Below are 24,065 nucleotides of genomic sequence, written 5' to 3' on the forward strand. Positions count from 1 at the left end.
ATAAGGAGTATGGTTTTACTTTTGTGAAAAGTTTTTTTTTTCTTCTGAACCTTTTAAAAAGCATTAAACCTTGCCATGTAATGAAATATGCTTTTATTTGGAGACAGAAAATGAAAGAAAGAAACAAACAATAATTAAATCCTCTAAATAATGTGAGCTTTGTGGTTAAATCTCCATGCAACTCCTTGAAAATTTAATAAGGGAATAAAGGCTGTTTTCCATTTGTGTAATACAGTGCCTCATTTCTCTTCTCTATGAAATTGTCTCTGGCTAAAGAGTGCCTCACAATTTAGATTGCTGAGTATCTAGCTTGAGAGAATTTTATGCATCTATTTTTTAACTCAGGTCACTCGTGTACAACCATATTATCTTACATCCAAGTAGGATATAAAACCAGGAGACTAGATGAGGGGAAAAAAGTCAGGGATGAATGTCATATTATATGATCCAATTACCCACAGTCCCTGACTTGCATATGCCTGACTTATGAATGTCCTTGCATTTACAAATGGGTTCCTGAGAGAGGGTCAGCAGAATTCTCTCTTTCTCTCACCCCTGTCCCTTTCTGTTTTATTCATAGTTTGAGCACTTTTAGAGCTGTGGCAAAGAGGTTGGTGTCTTACTGCTGTCCCTCATCTTCATACTTTACCAATACTTAATACTAACATTAGAAGTAGTAATGTATAGGAAAAGAAGCAGGAACTTTAGGGGAAAAAACATGCAAACTTCATTCCAACTTTATTTCTTACTGCCTCGTCCTCTTCCTCAGCCCTCACAATGCTTTTTTTTTTTTTTCTCACACACACACACTGTATTTTATTTTTACAAGAGATAAATAGACTGACACCAAGCATTGTACATGGATGACTACAACAAAAGCAACAATGATTGCAATTACCAAACATGAAACACACTCATACTATGTCATAATATTGACATTCAGTCCAGTAATCCTCCACTGTAACAGCTCCTTTACTTTGCAGTGAAAATTGATTTGTATATTCTTTGCCTCTGAGTCCTTGTGGGATTTTTTTTTTTTTAATTCAGACAGAAAGTCACAAAAATTATACTCATCCTCATCAGTTCACTCAGTCCCATGTAATTAATTTTTTTTTTCATCTTGATCTTTTGTTAGCACTTTTATGAGTTCATCAGTTTTTCATTAGAGTTCTGAAAATGCTTATTTATTCAGTTCAGCAGTACAGTCAGTTACCAGAAACCTGTACGTGTCAGAGTCTTTTCCATGAATTTCCTAAAGATGAAACCCTTTTATAGGAACATATTTACAAAAGCATCAGAGTACACCCAGAACTGTCTGGAAATGACAAAAGACTTAAAAATGACCACAGTTAAAGATTTGATGAAAGTTCATAATAATTCAGTTGACAAGAAAATTAGTTATTTCTGAGATATACATTTTAAGGTAATAACTAGGATTATGACTTACAACATTATACCAGAACATATAAGATTTTTAGAAATTTCATGTAATGTCTGAAACACATATTAACATATTTCCATGCAAATAACCCAATGAAAGTTTAGTATTAGTTGTTTTGTTTGTTTGTTTTTTTATACTGCAGGTTCTTATTAGGCATCAATTTTATACACATCAGTGTATACATGTCAATCCCAATCGCCCAATTCAGCACAACACCATCCCCACCCCACTGCAGTTTTCCCCCCCCTTGGTGTCCATATGTCCGTTCTCTACATCTGTGTCTCAACTTCTGCCCTGCAAACCGGCTCATCTGTACCATTTTTCTAGGTTCCACATACATGCGTTAATATACAATATTTGTTTTTCTCTTTCTGACTTACTTCACTCTGTATGACAGTCTCTAGATCCATCCACGTCTCAACAAATGACTCAATTTCGTTCCTTTTTATGGCTGAGTAATATTCCATTGTATATATGTACCACAACTTCTTTATCCATTCGTCTGTTGATGGGCATTTAGGTTGCTTCCATGACCTGGCTATTGTAAATAGTGCTGCAATGAACATTCGGGTGCATGTGTCTTTTTGAATTACGGTTTTCTCTGGGTATATGCCCAGTAGTGGGATTGCTGGGTCATATGGTAATTCTATTTTTAGTTTTTTAAGGAACCTCCATATTGTTCTCCATAGTGGCTGTATCAATTTGCATTCCCACCAACAGTGCAAGAGGGTTCCCTTTTCTCCACACCCTCTCCAGCATTTGTTGTTTGTAGATTTGCTGATGATGCCCATTGTAACTGGTGTGAGGTGATACCTCATTGTAGTTTTGATTTGCATTTCTCTAATAATTAGTGATGTTGAGCATCTTTTCATGTGCTTTGTGGCCGTCTGTATGTCTTCTTTGGAGAAATGTCTATTTAGGTCTTCTGCCCATTTTTGGATTGGGGTATTTGTTTCTTTAATATTGAGCTGAATGAGCTGTTTATATATTTTGGAGATTAATCCTTTGTCCGTTGATTCGTTTGCAAATATTTTCTCCCATTCTGAGGGTTGTCTTTTCGTCTTGTTTATGGTTTCCTTTGCTGTGCAAAAGCTTTGAAGTTTCATTAGGTCCCATTTGTTTATTTTTGTTTTTATTTCCATTACTCTAGGAGGTGGATCAAAAAATATCTTGCTGTGATTTATGTCAAAGAGTGTTCTTCCTATGTTTTCCTCTAAGAGTTTTATAGTGTCCAGTCTTACATTTAGGTCTCAAATCCATTTTGAGTTTATTTTTGTGTATGGTGTTAGGGAGTGTTCTAATTTTATTCTTTTACATGTAGCTGTCCAGTTTTCCCAGCACCATTTATTGAAGAGACTGTCTTTTCTCCATTGTATATCTTTGCCTCCTTTGTCATAGATTAGTTGACCATAGGTGCGTGGGTTAATCCCTGGGCTTTCTATCTTGTTCCATTGATCTATGTTTCTGTTTTTGTGCCAGTACCATATTGTCTTGATTACTGTAGCTTTGTAGTATAGTCTGAAGTCAGGGAGTCTGATTCCTCCAGCTCCGTTTTTTTCCCTCAAGACTGCTTTGGCTATTCGGGGTCTTTTGTGTCTCCATACAAATTTTAAGATGATTTGTTCTAGTTCCGTAAAAAATGCCATTGGTAATTTGATAGGGATTGCATTGAATCTGTAGATTGCTTTGGGTAGTATAGTCATTTTCACAATGTTGATTCTTCCAATCCAAGAACATGGTATATCTCTCCATCTGTTGGTATCATCTTTAATTTCTTTCATCAGTGTCTTATAGTTTTCTGCATACAGGTCTTTTGTCTCCCTAGGTAGGTTTATTCCTAGGTATTTTATTCTTTTTGTTGCAATGGTAAATGGGAGTGTTTCCATAATTTCTCTTTCAGATTTTTCATCATTAGTGTATAGGAATGCAAGAGATTTCTGTGCATTAATTTTGTATCCTGCAACTTTACCATATTCATTAATTAGCTCTAGCAGTTTTCTGGTGGCAGTTTTAGGATTCTCTATGTATAATACCATGTCATCCGCAAACAGTGACAGTTTTACTTCTTCTTTTCCAATTTGTATTCCTTTTATTTCTTTTTCTTCTCTGATTGCCGTGGCTAGGACTTTCAGAACTATGTTGAATAATAGTGGTGAGAGTGGACATCCTTGTCTCGTTCCTGATCTTAGAGGAAATGCTTTCAGTTTTTCACCATTGAGAATGATGTTTGCTGTGGGTTTGTCATATATGGCCTTTATTATGTTGAGGTAGGTTCCCTCTATGCCCACTTTCTGGAGAGTTTTTATCAGAAATGGGTGTTGAATTTTGTCAAAAGCTTTTTTTGCATCTATTGAGATGATCATATGGTTTTTCTTCTTCAATTTGTTAATATGGTGTATCACATTGATTGATTTGCGTATATTGAAGAATCCTTGCATCCCTGGGATAAATCCCACTTGACCGTGGTGTATGATCCTTTTAATGTGTTGTTGGATTCTGTTTGCTGGTATTTTGTTGAGGATTTTTGCATCTATATTCATCAGTGATATTGGTCTGTAATTTTCTTTTTTTGTAGTATCTTTGTCTGGTTTTGGTATCAGGGTGATGGTGGCCTCATAGAATCAGTTTGGGAGTGTTCCTTCCTCTGCAATTTTTTGGAAGAGTTTGAGAAGGATAGGTGTTAGCTCTTCTCTAAATGTTTGATAGAATTCACCTGTGAAGCCATCTGGTCCTGGACTTTGTTTGTTGGAAGATTTTTAATCACAGTTTCAATTTCATTGCTTGTGATTGGTCTGTTCATATTTTCTGTTTCTTCCTGGTTCAGTGTTGGAAGGTTATACCTTTCTAAGAATTTGTCCATTTCTTCCAGGTTGTCCATTTTATTAGCATAAATTTGCTTGTAGTAGTCTCTTAGGATGCTTTGTATTTGTGCGGTGTCTGTTGTAACTTCTCCTTTTTCATTTCTAATGTTATTGATTTGAGTCCTCTCCCTCTTTTTCTTGATGAGTCTGGCTAATGGCTTATCAATTTTGTTTATCTTCTCAAAGAACCAGCTTTTAGTTTTATTGATCTTTGCTATTGTTTTCTTTGTTTCTATTTCATTTATTTCTGCTCTGATCTTTATGATTTCTTTCCTCCTGCTACCTTTGTGTTTTGTTTGTTCTTCTTTCTCTAGTTTCTTTAGGTGTAAGGTTAGATTGTTTACTTGAGATTTTTCTTGTTTCTTTAGGTAGGCTTGTATAGCTATAAACTTCCGTCTTAGAACTGCTTTTGCTGCATCCCATAGGTTTTGGGTCATCGTGTTTTCATTGTCATTTGTCTCTAGGTATTTTTTGATTTCCTCTTTGATTTCTTCAGTGATCTCTTGGTTATTTAGTAATGTATTGTTTAGCCTCCATGTGTTTGTCTTTTTTACGTTTTTTTCCCTGTAATTCATTTCTAATCTCATAGCATTGTGGTCAGAAAAGATGCTTGATATGATTTCAATTTTCTTAAATTTACTGAGGCTTGATTTGTGACCCAAGATGTGATCTATCCTGGAGAATGTTCCGTGCGCACTTGAGAAGAACGTGTAATCTGCAGTTTTTGGACGGAATGTCCTATAAATATCAGTTAAATCTATCTGGTCTATTGTGTCATTTAAAGCTTGTGTTTCCTTATTTATTTTCATTTTGGATGATCTGTCCATTGGTGTAAGTGAGGTGTTAATGTCCCCCACTATTATTGTGTTATTGTCAATTTCCTCTTCTATAGCTGTTAGCAGTTGCCTTATGTATTGAGGTGCTCCTATGTTGGGTGCATATATATTTATAATTGTTATATCTTCTTCTTGGATTGAAATCTTGATCATTATGTAGTGTCCTTCTTTGTCTCTTGTAACATTCTTTACTTTAAAGTCTATTTTATCTGATATGAGTATAGCTACTCCAGCTTTCTTTTGATTTCCATTTGCATGGAATATCTTTTTCCATCCCCTCACTTTCAGTCTGTATGTGTCCCTAGGTCTAAAGTGGGTCTCTTGTAGACAGCATATATATGGGTCTTGTTTTTGTATCCATTTAGCAAGCCTGTGTCTTTTGGTTGGAGCATTTAATCCATTCACGTTTAAGGTAATTATCGATATGTATGTTCCTATGACCATTTTCTTAATTGTTTTGGGTTTGTTTTTGTAGGTCCTTTTCTTCTCTTGTGTTTCCCACTTAGAGAAGTTCCTTTAGCATTTGTTGTAGAGCTGGTTTGGTGGTGCTGAATTCTCTTAGCTTTTGCTTGTTTGTAAAGCTTTTGATTTCTCCATCAAATCTAAATGAGATCCTTGCCGGGTAGAGTAATCTTGGTTGTAGGTTCTTCCCTTTCATCACTTTAAGTATATCATGCCACTCCCTTCTGGCTTGTAGAGTTTCTGCTGAGAAATCAGCTGTTAACCTTATGGCAGATCCTTTGTATGTTATTTGTCGTTTTTCCCTTGCTGCTTTCAATAATTTTTCTTTGTCTTTAATTTTTGCCATTTTGATTACTGTGTGTCTCGGTGTGTTTCTCCTTGGGTTTGTCCTGTATGGGACGCTCTGCGCTTCCTGGACTTGGGTGGCTATTTCCTTTCCCATGTTAGGGAAGTTTTCGACTATAATCTCTTCAAATATTTTCTGTGGTCCTTTCTCTCTCTCTTCTCCTTCTGGGACCCCTATAATGGGAATGTTGTTGCGTTTAATGTTGTCCCAGAGGTCTCTTAGGCTGTCTTCATTTCTTTTCATTCTTTTTTCTTTAGTCTGTTCCGCAGCAGTGAATTCCACCATTCTGTCTTCACGTCACTTATCCGTTCTTCTGCCTCAGTTATTCTGCTATTGATTCCTTCTAGTGTAGTTTTCATTTCAGTTATTGTATTGTTCATCTCTGTTTGTTTGTTCTTTAATTCTTCTAGGTCTTTGTTAATCATTTCTTGCATCTTCTCAATCTTTGCTTCCATTCTTATTCCGAGGTCCTGGATCATCTTTACTGGCATTATTCTGAATTCTTTTTCTGGAAGGTTGCCTATCTCCACTTCATTTAGTTGTTTTTCTGGGGTTTTATCTTGTTCCTTCATCTGGTATATAGCCCTCTGCCTTTTCATCTTGTCTATCTTTCTGTAACTGTGGGTTTTGGTCCACAGGCTGCCGGATTGTAGTTTTTCTTGCTTCTGCTGTCTGCCCTCTTGTGGTTGAGGCTATCTAAGAGGCTTGATAGGAGGCTCTGGTGGTGGGTAGAGGTGACTGTTGCTGTCCACAATGCTATTTTACAAAAAAACTGTAAAACACATATTCACCTTTGCCAACTGCTTCTCATGTCCATGTCTCACCCCAGAGCCTCTCTCTCAGGCAATGGGCACTAGATTACTTATGGTCCAGAGTTGATGTGCCTCACTATTGAACATAGTAGGAGAGGAAAGAGATGGAGTTCTTGCTCTCTCTGGGGGAAAATGTGCTGTTAACAGCTCAGGCTGGAACTTGAGATATATTTTTCTACAGAAACAATGATTTGGATGATGGTTATCATTCATCCTATTTTGGATGTGGTTAATACATATTTTGATTTTAATAAGATATTGATAGTTATCTTTGGAGCCCAATCGTAATGTATAAACTAGCTCATGAACAATAACTTGCTTAAAGAATTGGTGTATGAATGAAATAAAATGAAAGTAGAAAATGAATGTAAAGTTCCTATCACTGTGTTTAACTCACAATAGACAACTGATATTTTTGTTAGCTTTAAAGATTATTTCTCTTTCTTGTGATTTTTTTTTTTCCTGTGAGAAAAAGTTTTACAAATTCCAAATGACTGACTCAGAAATAAAATTTTGAGATGTAAAAGACATACCTCTCTTTAGGTCTTTCTGTACCCATAGTGCTCGCTGAGTGGGTATGGTCCGCATGCCCTCAGGACTGAGCTGTTCGTCCTGGGACAACCATTCCACAGGCTGACCAGGGGTTGTAACACACTGTGGTACAATAGGCTTTTATTAAGCCAGCTGGGATATCCAACCGGAATGCTTTTTTTCCCCATAAAAATCTGTTATTAATTAACAGATTAATCAGTGCCGTTTACTGGAGCTGAGGGCCATGTTTAAGGAGCTGAGGCCGGCAGCCTTCTTAGGCTGGGCAGGAGGTTGGTTGGCTGAGTGGACTGCTGGCAGGATGAGGGTGGCACAGGTGCAACCTCAGAGAGGAGCACAGGCAGGAGACCATGGGGCTGCTGAGCTATGGGTCCTTGGCTGTAGACTTTCCAGATGGCCAGTTCTCGTTTGCCTGAGATTCAGCTACATTTTGATTCTATTCTTGGATCAAGAGTTCATGGTTTCCTCCAGTTCTCTGTGCTCCTTCTCCCTCAGCCCTGTTCTTTGTGACTTCAACTCAAGCAGCACCTGCTCTATATTTTGTTGAGCTCTCAGTTGGCCACGTTTTCTGGAGTTTCTTGGTATAATTTTGATACAGGTAGAAAGAGACTGCGGTTTTTGAATCCATGCTAATTACGTGGTTGACACAGTACCCAATATTAAAGCTGGACTTAGAGGGAATATATGTCTTCCTTGAACATTTTTATCTTAATTGTTCCCGTTCACTTAAGAAGCATCTCTCTTCCAGAGCTCACATTGATTTTACAGCTCTTAGAGAACTGTGTTTATTTACCCTTTGCACAGCTATTAAGTTATTAACCTCTGTTGTAGAAAATCTTTTAGGTAGTGTATGAAATTACGGAAATTAGGACCAAAGTTGGTAAAATGAAGAAAGCATCTCAAACTTGTATGTAAACGAAAATCAGCTTTTATTTTAACTTTACTTCATATCTCTTTCCATTTCCTTCTAGGTTGTTTTATCTCGAATGAACTGCTAAATCTCTAAGCATTACATTGTTTGTAAAGCAGCAGCCCCTCCTGTGGGCCCCAGGAGTTAGCCAGGGATCTGAACTCAAGTTGACCACTTTCTAGTTGTATCAGGGAGGGTCAATTCATTTTGTTACCTAAGAGCAAGGAGCTTTTGGTTCTGCATATATGAGATGCATCAGTTTCTTAAAAGTTCCAAAACTAATAATATTTGTTATATCCTGTCAGAAAAAACATTGAGGTGAATGAAGAGTTATTATTCTGGCTTCTCCCTTGTCAGTCCTGTTATTAGGGTGTCGTAAATATTTTGATGCAAATCCTGAATAATCTTCTCTGCTACTACAAGTATACACCAATGTAGCACGTAGAACACATCCTGACACATGTTGAGAGCTCAAAATATCTTTTATGAGTAAATAAAATAAATCATATATACATTTGTACATATGTTTTTTTTTCACAAAACCCATGATCTTTTTTTTTTTACTTTTTTTTTTTACAAAAACAAGATCATACTGTACACATTACTCTGTGGTATGCTTTTATTGATGTGATTTCTAATTGGTTCATTTTTTCTGCCACTAAAAGCAATACTGTAATAAACTTCTTTGTACATACATCATTATGTGTAGGTGCTTTCCTTTTTTAGAAGATACATTGCTAAGTATGCACTTTAAAGATGGCACTTTAAAAGTTTCAATAGGTATTGTCAGATTATTTTTCCAAAATTTTGTAGTAATTCCCACATTCATTGTCTATGTATGGGCTGCTTATTTCTTAAAATAGGAATGTTAATACCTAAATTATAGGATTGATAAGAAGATGCAATTAATCTCTCACTTTCCCTCTCTCTCTATAGATTTGGTAGCACATAGTTGCACTAAAAAACTTTTTTTTCTTCTTTTATTCTCCATGCTTTCTTGTTACTGAAAGTGTCTCATGAAAACTTTAGTATTTTTATAACTGTCTTTCTCAGTTGACTGCCATTAGAAGTGTGATATACTTAGGAAATAGGATCCAACTTACAGTCAAACAGTTTCTGGTTATGTAAGTGACTCTTCCGATGAACCTTAAAAATTGTGGGAGAAACTTTCTGTTGACCAAAAAGCAAACCCTAAGGTTAGGTGACTATCTCCCAGTTCTCCCAGCACAATCTCTGTTTCATTTGCTGCTGCACTATCCTTTTTGCTTTGTGCTTTTTTTCACTTTCAAAAGTGCCCTAGTTTGAACCATAAACTATGTGGTTGCCCAACCTAACGCTAAAAATTGTCTATTTGAGCCACTAGGAAAAGGGGCAGATTAAAGCCTAAAGATGAAATTGGGAAAAAACACACTTAAAAACTTTACCATAGAAGGACTAAGTCGCCCAGAGTAAGCAGCAAGATCCGAAAAGCCTAAAGCATTAAAGAAGAAGAAAATGGAAATAATCAATTAAACTTTTTTTTCTTTTGCTTGGATGAGTGAAAATGAAAGCTTCCAGTTGAGTATGTCTGAGAGATTATCCTAGTTAATGTTAGGATGAAGATTTATATAGTGTACTCATTATTGCTTTGTCTTGGGAACACAGAAACGTGGAGAGTTTTTAAAGTAGGTTTCTGTTTTTGTTGAACAGGTCTTTTTATTTTTCTCTTACGACTTGGTTCCACTATATGATCACATTTCTTTGCATAATTTGTATTTGATATATGTATGAGTCCCCATTTTGAACAGACCATATGGAAAGCTCCACGAGTGCCCTGGGAACCAGGAGTGTGCGGTGATTAACCATGGGTTCTGCTATTTGTGCAGCAGATGAGCAGAGCTGTGAAATAAAAGGCATCACACAATTGTTTCGTTGCCCTTAATTTGTCCTTTGTTCGGTGATGCTTTACTAAGGATAAAAAAGTAAAACAAAATGAGAAGTCCCAGAGAAGCAAGGAAGAGAAATGGTAAAGAGTTTTTCAGAATACATTCGAAGAAGGTAGGCTATTCATTGTTCAAACTTTGACAGCCAGAAGAGTAAATTTTGTGAAAATGAAACTAAAAATATGGTTACTGGTTTCTCAGGAAGCCCAAGGAACTTTTTTATTTTTTATAAAGTTATTTATTTATTTTTGGCTGTGTCGGGTCTTCGTTGCTGCGCGCGGGCTTTCTCTAGTTGCGGTGAGCGGGGGCTACTCTTCGTTGCGGTGCGCGGGTGTCTCATTGCGGCGGCTTCTCTTGTTTTGGAGCACCGGCTCTAGGCGCGCAGGCTTCAATAGTTGTGGCACACGGGCTCAGTAGTTGTGTCTCACGGGCTCTAGAGTGCAGGCTCAGTAGTTGTGGCACACGGGCTTAGTTGCTCCGCGGCATGTAGGATCTTCCCGGACCAGGGCTTGAACCTGTGTCTCCTGCATTGGCAGGCGGATTCTTAACCACTGCGCCACCAGGGAAGTCCCAGCCCAAGGAACTTTTAACATGTGTGAGACAATGCAATTGACAGCAACTGGTTTTGTAATTAAATTTGGCTTAACATGTATTTATTTAACAAGTATTTTATGTGCATATGTTATTGGAGGCACTATTGTTGGGCATTGAAAGAATGCAGCTACTTATCTTAAAAAAATTTACAGTCTGTTTGTGGAAACCATTCTAACACAAGAGTAAATATCTAGATGAAATAATAAGTTGAAATTGAATCCCTATAATATATTTAGCAATATATCATTTTCAGAATTTAATATTTGAAGTTCAAATTTTCTTAACAATTTTAAACCAAATTATTTAATAGACATTGAATAAAAATGAAACAAATTTTCTGTGCTTTGAAAGACATGCTTTACCTTGTTAGTCCAAGGTTGTATAAACTTGGCTAGCTTTCTCTATAATAATAGTGTTTCTTAAATTTGGCTACAAATCAAAATGACGTGGAGGGCTTGTTAGCAGTTGTCTAACAAGCCCTTTAGTCCTCCTTTACTCATGAATTTAGTGTGCTGAGGTTCCAGTGCAATGAAAAGGTGACAAATATGAGTCTGTAGGAAGAAACTTAAGAACGGACGGCGTTCATTCTGTCCACTGACCTTCCTTCCCATGAGCAACCTTATTCTGAAATTATGTTAGTTAAAATTTCCCAGTGTGCACCTTCTCCAATGTTCTTCCAATTTGTCCTGCATCTTATAATAATCTGAGACACTATCCAGAAAAGGAGGACTTGAGACTGTTAATAATGTGGTGGGAGTGGGGGAGGGACGTTTTAACCTCCCTCTCAGTGGCTCCATTTAGCTTTTAATCCTTTCCTCATGCATGTTGGACAAACATGTCAATGATACTATAATTTACCATGGTGAAAGTTCCAGTTGGATTTAGGGCCTCCTGATTTTGGAACTTGTTCTCAAAGTAAAGCATGCCTAAAAAGTGGTAGGAAAGCAAAGACCTTGGTATTTTTATGGAGTGATATTCACCATGTGTGGTGGGGGGAAAGGCATTTTAAACCCCTGCGTGTAGCCTACAGTTGTGTAATGTTGGGAGGCCCATTTTGAGCCTCTCGACATTTTGTGTTAGCACTATCACACATGCTCTCTCATCCTGCCCACAATATGAACTCCCTACTTTTTCATACCTTCCCAACTACAGAAAATGGTTGCTTGATGCTATTTAATCATAGTTATCCACTATTTTGGGATTGTTCATTTGTGTCAGCTATCTTGTTTGATCCCCACAAGTCCTACCTCATGATGGATGTCTTCTCTGCCACTCCAATTTAAACCAGGACCCCTGGTCCTACTCTCTCAAATTATCCTGTGTTTTTCCTCCATTTCACTATCACAGTTTGTAAGACTACAAGACTTTCAGCTTACATGAGCAAGAGCGACTCCAGTTCTTCAACAGTGCACTCTTCAAATCTTATACAGTGTTTAGAATATAGTATATATTCAATGAAAGTTTGTAGAGTGAAGAAGTAGAATGAAATCCAACTGCGTGTAGTAACACTGGAAACTGCTGCCTACTTCACATGCTTAAAGAACTGAGACACATTGAGCAACAAGACTTTGTTTTGCACTCTGCTTATCCAGTTATATTCAGAGTCATGGTTTCTAAAAATAATTATACATGTAGCTAAATGAGAGTGGAATGTGGGGTCATCCTAGTTTTACTGAAAATCAGAAAGGCTTTCATTATTTTCTGGGCTAGATAAAGTGAAGGAGAATCTGGAAATCTTTTCACTGAAATGTTAATAATGTTACATATTTTTTTGAATAAATGAATCAATGAATATTATTATAGCATTTTTAGTGGTTTAATACCTTTCTGTGAAACATCTGACATGGGATTCTATAAACTACAGTGTACTCATGAGGTAGTTCCAGTTTGGTGAAAATTATTCCTTTGCTCTCCTTTTAGGAAATTAAAGTAATTAAGAAAGAAATATCAATGAGAGGACTAGAGAAAATCATTCTAGAATACTCTCAATGGTAAAGTGAATGAGATTGAGAACTAAGCGTGTAGTCAGTAATAGAATATGGATTGGAGAGTAAAAGCAACTGATGCAAAGGGAAGGGAGGTGAGCAAAGCCAAGGAAAAAGACAGTTTTATGGAGCATCTCACTGGGACAAATGGGAGCTATTTTTTTAAAACAGAAATTAAATGTTATGTTGTGAGAGCAGGCAGTTATTCCCATACTTTCTGTTACAGGATGAACATACATTTGACTTGGCTTTTACAGAAAACTCTTAAGCGTGATGGCCACACAGAGGAACAACAGTTGTTAACTCTCTGTGGGGAAATAAGCTACAATGTAAGTAATACAAGTGCCTATTTAGCCACTATTAAAGGACCTGATTTAAAATAATTGCCTGTATCTAAGGTTGAAATTTAATTTGGTTACATCACGTAATTACCTCAACAACCTCTGAATAAAAGTCACTTATGGCATTAAGAAGGTATAAATTGCTAATTAATACTTTATGTTGAAATTGAGTTACCTAAGATTTTGAGGAAATGTTCAGTGAAATAGTAATGGGTACTAAGATTTCAAATTACTCCGATTTCTAAAGGTGATACTACTCAAGAAAGGAAATTTCAGCCAGTAACTTTAAAAGTCTGTTTTAGAGAGAGTAGTGAGTGTTAATTAGATCAAAATTTCTATTACCTCTAGAAGTGCATTCTTTGATTAAATACAAAGAACTTAAAACTTTGTACTGCCAAATTTGGCTTTCCCTTCAGGAGTTTTGAATAAATGAAAGAAACAGAATTCTCTGAGTTTTGTAATCTAAGAGTTTTAAATTCCTTTGCTGGCGTAATGAAAGATATCTAATGCTGGTTCAGGATGGTGGCAGGGGCCCAATGCTTGGCTATTGGCTGATGTGGAGGAGAGGTGGATTCCAGAAGCAGAGCCCTCTGGACTGGGATTCTAAAGCAACCATCCTGTAAGTACCAGATCCAAATAAAGCTGGACATTCAGAAAAGTATGCTGCAGAGAGGGAAGAAAATGGAACACTTGTTGATGCCTACCAACTGCCAAGCTCTAGGACATGAACTTTCATATATACATTATCTATTTAATACACACAGTGACCCTGAAAGACCAGTAAGGAGATTATGTCTATGAATTGGAGACATTTGAGGATTTGCTTAAGTTCAAGTGTTATAGAGTCCATGTGCACACTCAGTGCTGTGTGACTGTGGAGTCCATGCTGTTTTCCAGCATATTATTCTGCCTTCCTTCGAGAAGGATTGGGTGTCTGAGACATGATGGAGAAAATTACAAGAATGATCTTAAAAAGAGGCAATATAAATATGGCTGATCTATATTGGAAGCTATTATCATTAGTGAAAATGATTTTCTGATGTTAATTTATTAAAATTTTCATCCATTCAACAAATCCATATTTTTTGAATGTTTACTCTTTGCTGAACACTGTGCTAACCTCTGTGGTGAGCATAGCAGATATGTTCCCTGCTTCAACAAGTGATATTACCTAGGGTAGGAAGCTGCCTAGCAGTAGAACATCTTATATCAAGAAAACGCGTAAGAAAGTAGGTGGTCACTGTTAGACCTAAAGGAACAGTAATTTTAGATAATTACAAATATTAGTTTAGAACTTAGGAATTCTATAGATTGCACTGTCTGATTTGTTTATTTTAATTTAAGCAGGCTGAGATTTAATTACTAAATGATATTGAAGCCAGATTTTAATTTCCTTCATTAGGCAAGCCAATGAATTTCATAAAAAACCTGTGATGTGTTGGTAGTAGGATAACAATCAGGGGCTCTAAGACTGGAGAAAGGAAAAATGTATCATCAGTCAACAAGTACTCATTAATATTCTACTTCAGTGAAATCTTCAAATTTAAAGGCAATTAAAGATGACTGTAACTCTTTCCAAGTAATCATTCACAAAATTCTATTCATTCTTTGCTAATTCGTTTAGCTCACTTTCATTACCTTTTATACCACATCTATCTCCCCAAAGGCAGTGAGGGGTTCCTACGACACTGGCCTGGGGCTCTGTTCTCTGGGCCCTCTTTTCTCCCTTTCGGTTTCTGAGAGGTTCTTTGAAGCACAGTTTAAAAACCATCAATCTAGCTAAATTGCCCAACTGATCTGGTTTACACCAGGGTTGGCAAGAAAGAATTTATCAGAGATAGATAACAAATCAAACAAAGAGATATTTGCCAAATATCTAGTACTTGCTTGGCATTGTGCTAAAGAAACTTATACTGTAGTTAAGGAGACAAACCGTAAACACATTTAAAATTAAGTTGAGTAAGACTAATTTCAAAAGATTAATGAAAAAATTTAACATGGACAAATTTGGGAGAGGCTAGAGAAGTTAGGGAAAGCTTCATGGAGGAGAAGATACTGATAGTGACTTAGAAGAATGGATCTATTTGGGTAGATTGGGAGGAGCAGAAACAGAAGTCAGGAAACTAGCTTTTGTCCTAATGACCCACTGACTTTTTTTTTTTTTTTAATTGAAATAGCCACTTCTATTCAATATACTATTGGAAGTCCTAGCCACAGCAATCAGACAACAAAAATAAATAAAAGGAATCCAAATTGGAAGAAATAAATAAGCTACAAGGACCCATTGACTTTTATGCTATATTCTGGACAACAAGGTTATGGCCTACTGTTTAACATGTGACACAGCTTTTTACTTTTTCAGTGTAGTCCTGGAATGTTTAAGCCAGAAACTTTTTGTATAATTACTTTTGCAATGTTTAAACTTCCGTTAGGTAATACCACAGTTCCAATTGCAAAGAACCAGGTTTTACGTAAAGTCATTATTTAGAAGGGGAAGTAAACATTCCATAGGACATATTTTAGTCCCCCCCCATAATATACAGTTTGTGATTTTTATCCAAAAGCTTCCTTCATAAGTCTTTAGCCCTCTGCAAGAACTTAAATAAAAGGAGAAAATAGGCAGAGAAATTACATAAATGTAAATAGTTTAGAGATTTTGATAACTCCTACTGATGCCCTGAACTCATGATAATGATTCTATAGTGCCAATGAGATTGCTAATTGTATGGAAATTGTTACTGATTGCAGCTTAAAAGGTTTGTGTTTTTTTAAAAAAATATTTTAGGAGATTCTTTGGAGAAACACAGTAGCTTTTTTTTTTTTTTTTTTTTTTTGCTTTGATTATATGTGTAGGTCTCTGAATTCTTGAAACTAAAAATCCTAAATCAGTGACACTCAGAGCTGGACTTTAGAAATATTGTGAAGTTACTTTTGATAACTTTATTCTGAGTCAGTCTTGGGAATTGGGAATTGTGACCATTCCCCTGGACTCATCACTATTTATGCTCAACAGAGACTTCAGGATGTTGTCCAGTGTAGTGGAAAGATGATTCTGCCATCTATTGCTTAAAAAACAACAACAAAAAAGATTAGTCTGCAATCTATTTGTACAAAAGATGTCAGCATTTCTTCTTCAAACATGTAGAGCTCTCTCCACTTTATCATAGATATTCTTCTGAGGCTGCAATTTTTTTTTTACTTTTTCCCTTCACGACAGCTCTTGATGTTCTTGTTCATGAAAAGAGAATCAGTTTATACTGAACATTGATGGAGGACATGTGTGGTTGCACCAGGTTTGCACCCTGCTAAGAATGGCCCTACCCTCACCACCCTAGTCCTCAAGTTCCTCAGGCTACTCTTTTGTAGCCCCCAAATTCTACTTTAGTGTGCCATCCAGGCCTGTTCTTGACAGAGTATGTTTTTCCTCTACCTTTGTTGTTTTATAATTTCTTCCCCCTCAGAATGTTCCCAAACAATTTTCCCTGGTATATTAATGGGGAGGTGATCTGTTTGAGCTAGTTTATGCTGTCATGAATTACTGATAGCCCCCTAATCTCACCAGGAGTGTTTATCTTTAAAACTTTCTATTGTTAATTAATTTTTTTACATTTAAACTTGTTAATGCAAATAAATGTCTAATTGGTGGAGCTTTAGACAATTCCAAAAAAAGCTTTACAGCCAAGGAGAGCCATCATGGGTACTCCTTTTAAAAAGTCTAGATAGAATGACAACTCATTCTGCCTATACTCGACCCACCCTGATGGTATCACATCAAAACTGCAAGTCTATAAACTCCATGACAGCTCTACTTTTTCTGTTACTTAACTAGCATTTGACTCTAGTCTTTCTTTCAGTCTCTTCCTCATTTCTCATGTCTCCTTCAGAACGATCTTTTAAAAACAGGTAGAATCTGGCAACTTGCATCTGATAGCCCCCCTTGCATATACAACACAGTTTAGGGCAGGGTCCAATCTTCTTTTCTCGACTCATCATCCCTAGCATTGTCTTTCTGTCCCCATCAGAATTTATTGCCACATTCTCTTTGGCCCCTCTTGTAAATAACACAAATTACTATACTTCAAATTTTGTTTATGAATTATTCTTTTGATTTTCTTTTATGTATAAACACTAATCATTTTGAGGGCAAGCACTCTGTCTTATTCATTTTTGTTTCTCACCATGTAATATGTATAATATTTTAGGCAACTCAAAAATGGTTTCTTAAATTTAATTTTTTGATGAATTGAACTATTGTTATGGTATGCAAAATGACCAGTGTGCAAGAATGCATTTGGGGCCTTGAGGATAGGTGAAGCCATATTTGGGGAATCTTCTCAGGGTTGATTATAAAATGATGGGACAAGAAAGAAAGGAAGTATTAGAAGTATTTATAACAATTATGATTGGTTTGGAAATATGTAAGGAAGACAGCCAAAGTAGACTGATTAGTGAGTACATTATGGGGGAAGAGAAACCGGGCTCTGCTCAGGCCAGACAGGGAGCAATGACTTTGGACAAATCCAGCAGAGATGGTGGGATGGGAAGTTAAAGAGTAAAATCCAAAATGGCAGGTTCTGATTTAACACCTGTGTTTAGTTTAGTGATGAAAATCTTTTGAGAAGTAATACACCAAGTGAGTTTAGGAGTGAATTTTTTCTTCAACCTATTTTTAGATAGAATTTACAGTGTGGTCTTAATTGTTCTAACTGTATGCTAATAATGAAGACAGTACTTTTGGTTGTTTGAGTAAATCATTACCATGTCCTTTGCCCTTAAACTTGACTGCAAGCCTTTGCTGTCTAATACACGTGATTTCTGTCCAATTTACTTAGGAATATAAAGTTGGGAGCCATTTTTAGGCTGCTTTTCCAATGAGATTAACCTTTTTCTGAGAAATAGATGCTCCATCATGGTCACATTAATAATCAGTAAAATACATGTTTATTAATACCATCTTAAATGTTGTTGTTTACAACTCAGTTTTCTAGAATTGAAGAGCTTCCAAAGAACCAGAGTCTTAAGAAATAACTATTAAATCCCCCTAAATCTTTGTTTGGGCAAGATTTAGCACTACTGATTTGTGTAAATACTGGGATAATCCTCTTGCCCATGGGAAGCCTAGGCCTAGAAAGTGAAGGGAAATGTAACACAAAGCATAATTAAGTGAGCAAACATCAAAGAATGTTGAAGGTAAATGTTGATGCTATAGACAGATGCATGATTTTTTTCATTCCCAATTATGAAGACAAAAAGCTAATTTGACCTTTTTACCAAAGGAAACTGCAGACAAGAGATCCCCTGCCTTTTGTCACTAGTACTGACTTAGGGGAAGAATTTTCATTCCCTGGTTTTAAGTGTTTCTCCCTAACTGGCTATTACTTACACAGGTCAAATGGAAAAGGAACAAAAGAATTAGATCCTAGAATTATGTTTTTTTCCCTCTCTTTCAAGAATCTGTAGTGTATTTTTCTAATTCCTTTAGTGGATGGTTTAAGATAGGTATATTTTTTGTTTAGAAATATCATTTTAAAATAAAGCATTAAAATATGATTATAGCAGCTGTTTAAAATGCCCCTTATTTATTGACTTTTCTTTCTTTTCTCATAATCTGAAAATTCTTAGAAAGAATAGAAATTCAAGTTAGAGTTAGATAGAGAAAATGTAAAATTGCAGCTGACAATAAAGTAAGGTAAGTAAATCTTTTCCTCATTTATATATTTCTTTTGTATTTCCTTTCTCAGATTGAAATAATGATAGAAGGTCTTAGAGATAGATGAACAGAAAATTTTTAAGAAAGTTCCCAGATGATGTGGGATTGGCAGAGCTGAGAAGAATAATTTCTGGAAAATTTCTACTGTGTAGCAATAAAAATTGGCTAGGATATTTTTTAACCTATGAGTGGTGAAAATATAGAGAAACTTGTTCATATTTTGTCAACTTTTTTTGATGAGTTATAAAAACTAGGCAGTAAGACTAGATGTATTTATTGAATTTTTTCTTTGTTTATTTTAGAAGTTTATACTGGGGTTATAATGTGATGAGTTGAGTTAGGAGATGAGACATCTGCAAGTAACTTTCTGCCTAGGAAATCTGCATGTGTCTTAGTTTCCATTGATTAGGATAATGGCCCTGTACATTTTTCTAGACAATAAAAGAACATCACCACGTCAATTATCCCCAAAGCTTAGTAAAGCTTCAAAGTGGGAGAGAATATTGAAAATTATTCAAGGGCTTTGAAATGCTTCATCCTCCATGATTACTTCCTGCTTTTCTCTCTGGCCCATCACCCACCAGTACATGGTACTCCCTAAAACTAATAAGTTTGCTGTTTCCATTGTTCCAGTGGCATAGGTACTCTGTCTTATCCTGTGAAATAATTACCCTTGTATTTGTCTTTTGCTCTCCATCTAGATTTTATATGCACTTTGAAAACAGGCATTGTGTCTTAGGGAAATTTGAGCCCACATGAAATTATAATTATGTAAAGGCCTCAGGTAGAATAAATACCATTCCAAATTTGGGATTTTTGGGGGTTTTTTGGTGGGAATTATAGGCTTCTAATCCTAGTCTTTTCATTTTAATATATTTTAGAAACATTTTAATGTAATTTCTTCTATGAAAAATTTAATAGTTTTATGTTAAAGTTTATGATGAAATGTTTTTTCATTATTGATATAGTAAGGCATATGATTAAAAACTTACTACTAATAATTTTTTTTGTGATTTGAATATATCATTTAGAGGTATAGAAAATTCAGGAAAAATACACAGACATAAAAAGAGAATAAAAAATTTCCCACTTTCCATAGATAACGACTGTTAATTTTTCTGTGAACATCGTTCCTCTATACAAATTTGTAAATAATTGTAATCATATGGGATTATACTATGCATGTTAATATACACACTCTTTTTACATTAAAATTTTTGTGTAGATTTTGTTCTTTTATTTCCTTTTTCATTTCCTATCATTTTTTTCTATATATCTTACAGAAAGGACTATAAAGTTTGAATTTGTTTGGGTTACATATATATATATATGTACATGTATATAGAGAGAAGACTATATACATATATATAGTCTTCTTCGGGAGTGTTTGCAAGCCAGTGTGGAATGCACATAGATTTTTTCATATTAATAATCATAAATATGTATTATCTTTTAAATTCATTATTTTGATTTTTCATAATTTATGAAGCCAACAGTATTAATAGTCCTTTAGGATATTTCACTTTTTGACTATTATGAACACTGCTAGTCATTGCTTTCTCTGGGGCCTGGTTTTCTAGTATTTATATCTTTGAGTAATTCTAGGATAAATTTTTAGAAGTAGGATTTCTAGGTGATACCTGTTGCCAGACTACAAAAGTTTGAATCCATTTATACTCCCTCCAGCAGTGTATCAGGGTGCACTTTACATCCTTACCAATACTTGTTACCATCAATTTGTATAACATAAAGCAAATGACTTAAAAATCATTTATTATTTTTAATAGGGAAAATAAAACAAAAGTGGACCATATTTCCATAAAATCAGTTTATGTTTACAACTAAAAAAATGGATTTGCACGTGGTTAGAAAGTTTAAACAGCACAGAGAGATGTAAATAGAAGTTTAAAGACATCTCTCCACTCTCAGAAGCTTTCCTCAAAGGAAACTACTGTGAACAGTTTCTTGTGAACTTTCCAGAAAATTAAAATTTATGCATATATATGTATCTTTTTTATTTACAAAAGTATATACTAATATTGCCATAGTTCTGCACTTTCTATTTTTCACTAAAAATATTTGGGTGTAAGTCTATATTAGTGAGTATCTAATTCTTTCAAATACTGACATTGATTTCCAATAAATATAGTCTCATTTATATAATCTGTCTTTCATCAGGGGCATTTAAAGAATTTATAGTTACTTTTTCGTTATTTTATTTAACTTTACAGTGATAAATACCCTTTTACATATCTTGGGATACTTGTGTTAAAATTTTCATAAGGTAACTTTCTAGCCACAGAATTGTTGGGTCAAAAGTATATGTATTTCCAGTTTTGAGAGACACTGTCAAATTTCTTTCCAAAAGTATTTTACCAATTTATTCATTTTCCTCACACCGGATACTACAGGGTATAAGGTAACTTTTGAATTAGCTAATAGGATAGATGAAAAACAGCATGTCATTATAGTTTTCATCTGCTTTTTAAAATTGGAAGTAAGAGCAAGCTTATTTTTTATGACCTTCTCCCCACCTCTAGCTGGGAATTGCCTTTTCTTCTTTTTTTCCTATTTTGTTTATTTTATTTTTAAAAGTTGGATTACTTATTCCTTATTCATTTTTATGAATTTTTAAATTAAGAATAATATTTTTTGTCATGCATAAAAAATATTCCCTAATTTGTCATTTGACTTTATGATATTTTGTTACCATACTCAAATGTTGAATTTATCCAAGTTTATCAATCTATTTCTGAACGACTTCTTGATTTTGTTTCCTATTTACAAATGTCTACTCTACACCAAAATTACAATTATATTTTTCATTTAATATTTTTACTTTTTAACCATTCTTTGATGAACTTGGATGTTATTTTGGTGAATGGAATAAAGGGGAAATCTACATTTATATTTTCCAAATTGCTAAACAGTTGTGTCAAGTTCATTTATTGAATAAATTCCTTTCCTCCTGCTAATTGAAAAACCACCTTTAATGTCAAGTATATTTTCATATTATTTTGGGTATCTATTCTGTTTAATTTATTTGTCTAATATTTCCCTAGTACCAAAGTAGTTTAATTATTGTTGCTTCACAATATATTTTAATACATAGTAAGTCACCCTTCATTCATCTTATTCGTGATTTTTCTGGATACTGTCACATTATATTTGTAGATGAACTTTAGTCTTATTTTATAAAGTTTCCAGAATAATCCTATTAGTGTATATTGAATCTTTTCAATTTTGACTATTACTATCCGTGAATAAAATTATTTTATATTTCAGTAAATTTAAAATATTTTCTTATAAGTTCTTCACATTAAAAAAATTCTAGCTATTTTATCTTTTTTTGCTATTGTAAACAAGATATTTTTTCCCAGTATCTTTTCTAGTGGGTCATAGATTATACATAGGAAAATTGTTGATTTTTGAGCATTAATTTTATAATCAGACATGTTACTGATTTTTCTTATTATTTATTATAGTTTTGTATTGATTTCTTGAGATTTTCTAGGTATATAAAATTTCATCTGCAAGTCATGGGAATTTTACCTTTTCCTTTTCTTTTCCTTTCATTGACTGATACTTCTGGGGAAATATTAAATTATAATGGCAAAAGTGGACATTCTTCTTATGGGAATGTTGAAGTTTTTCAAGTGCTTCTATTTGACATCTATTGAAATGGACATATTTTACTCTCTTTTAGCTTATTAATGTGGTGTAGTATATTAATAGATTTTCTGATACTGAATCACCTTTAAGGCAAATGGATTTTAATGAAACCAATTTACAGGGCACATAACAAGTATCATATCTTAGCAAATGAAAAGAAAATGTTTTATTTTAGGAACACTATCCAAGGTGAGGGAGAAATGGCATTCTCAATAGTTTAAATTTTAAGCATCCCTAGAGCACTGTGTGTGAAGATCATTATCTCCTCTTTGTTGCCTTTAGAGGCATTATTGTAAAATCCTGGCCAATTAGCTATTTTCTTTTTTTTCAGAGCATTTTATACTATTTATTTAAAGAATAGTATTGAATATTTTCTTATTTGAGTCAGTTTGCAAACTAAATAATTATTTTTAATTTCTCTGTCATGGCTTTGGCACTCTGTAATTTAACTAAAACCTTTGTATAATCAGGATTTGCACATCATAAAGCATAATCAAAAGATGCTAGTCTCTAACTTGTTTAGTGTAGAAAAGGGATGCTACTTTGCTACATCATTATCTTCTTTCTTTCAAGTGAGATATCAAAAGAATTTTACACAAATAAGAAAGCAAATTTGGGTCAAATTTCACATAAAAAGAATGAAAATAGTGCCAAATAATATGTTATTCAGGGGAAACAAAAATCTTTCAAATGTTTGAATATCATAATACCAGACCAACCTATTTTCCAAAATAAGCTCTCAGAGCTGTAAGCTCTGTTGTATGTTCATCTTGATGCAGTGATTTATTAGAATAACAAATTTTAGGGCTTTTGAATTGAAGTGAAATATCTTTATTTTATCAATTATTATTTTCACCCTTTTTTGGTAAACAAAGTTAAGTAAAATAGCATGGTATTTCAAGGTATTATTTCACAAAACACATCAAAGTTATATCTATTCTATAATATGTGAGGAAAAATAAGATAGTCCTTCTTTTCAACTAATTTTAGTTTGTCACATTCTTTTTTGCAAGTTTTCTGGTTTATCTAGTCAAAAGACAGCTGCGCTACAAGAAAAAAATATTTGAATATATAAATTACCTTAGACATAAGTTCCAGAAAATTTCAGTTCATGAATTCCAAGTTTCATTGTTGGTTGAAGCTCCTGGGCAGACTATCTAAGGGTTTCTATGATTTTCTGTTATGCTTCTTGTTTGCCTTCCAGAAATTTGTCTCGTATATGTAGTCTCCTGTATATTGTGAGCTGTTAGGAGATCGGTGTTTTATAGATATTTGTGCTTCCCACAGTGTCTGGCTCAGAATATTGTTCATAGTAATTGCTTATGAAGTAGTTGTGACCACATTATGCTTCATAAGTATTTTTTTTTTCTAGGAATGAAATGTCAGGTTTCATTGGCAGTGAAGATGAAAGGCAACCACCCACATAAAGTAAATAGAAATTAATTTACAAAATTTGATAACCAGGTTATTGACTTCTCTGAAATTTTAAGTAGATATTTGTCCTTATTCAGTTCTGAGATCTGACCCTTGCCTCAGTTTAGCTCTTTCAGGGTCCTTTTGGACCATGGCATTTAAGAAGTCAATGGGGTCCTTCTTGGTTTACAGTTATTTTGGGTCCTTAGTG

At 34.7% G+C, this 24,065-nt stretch overlaps 1 protein-coding gene across 1 annotated transcript in view; it reads left to right on the forward strand.

The window, feature by feature from the left end:
* Window positions 1-24,065, forward strand: part of LOC309665544 (uncharacterized protein) — a 329,472-nt gene that overhangs the window by 68,847 nt on the left and 236,560 nt on the right. Inside the window, exon 3 of the mRNA XM_082472194.1 lies at window positions 12,945-13,047. Within this exon, the coding sequence (XP_082328320.1) occupies window positions 12,945-13,047 (103 nt within the window). The remainder of the gene's footprint in view (window positions 1-12,944; window positions 13,048-24,065) is intronic.

This window comes from Balaenoptera physalus, assembly GCF_965194825.1.
Source record: "Balaenoptera physalus genome assembly, chromosome: 8".
NCBI lineage: Eukaryota > Metazoa > Chordata > Mammalia > Artiodactyla > Balaenopteridae > Balaenoptera > Balaenoptera physalus.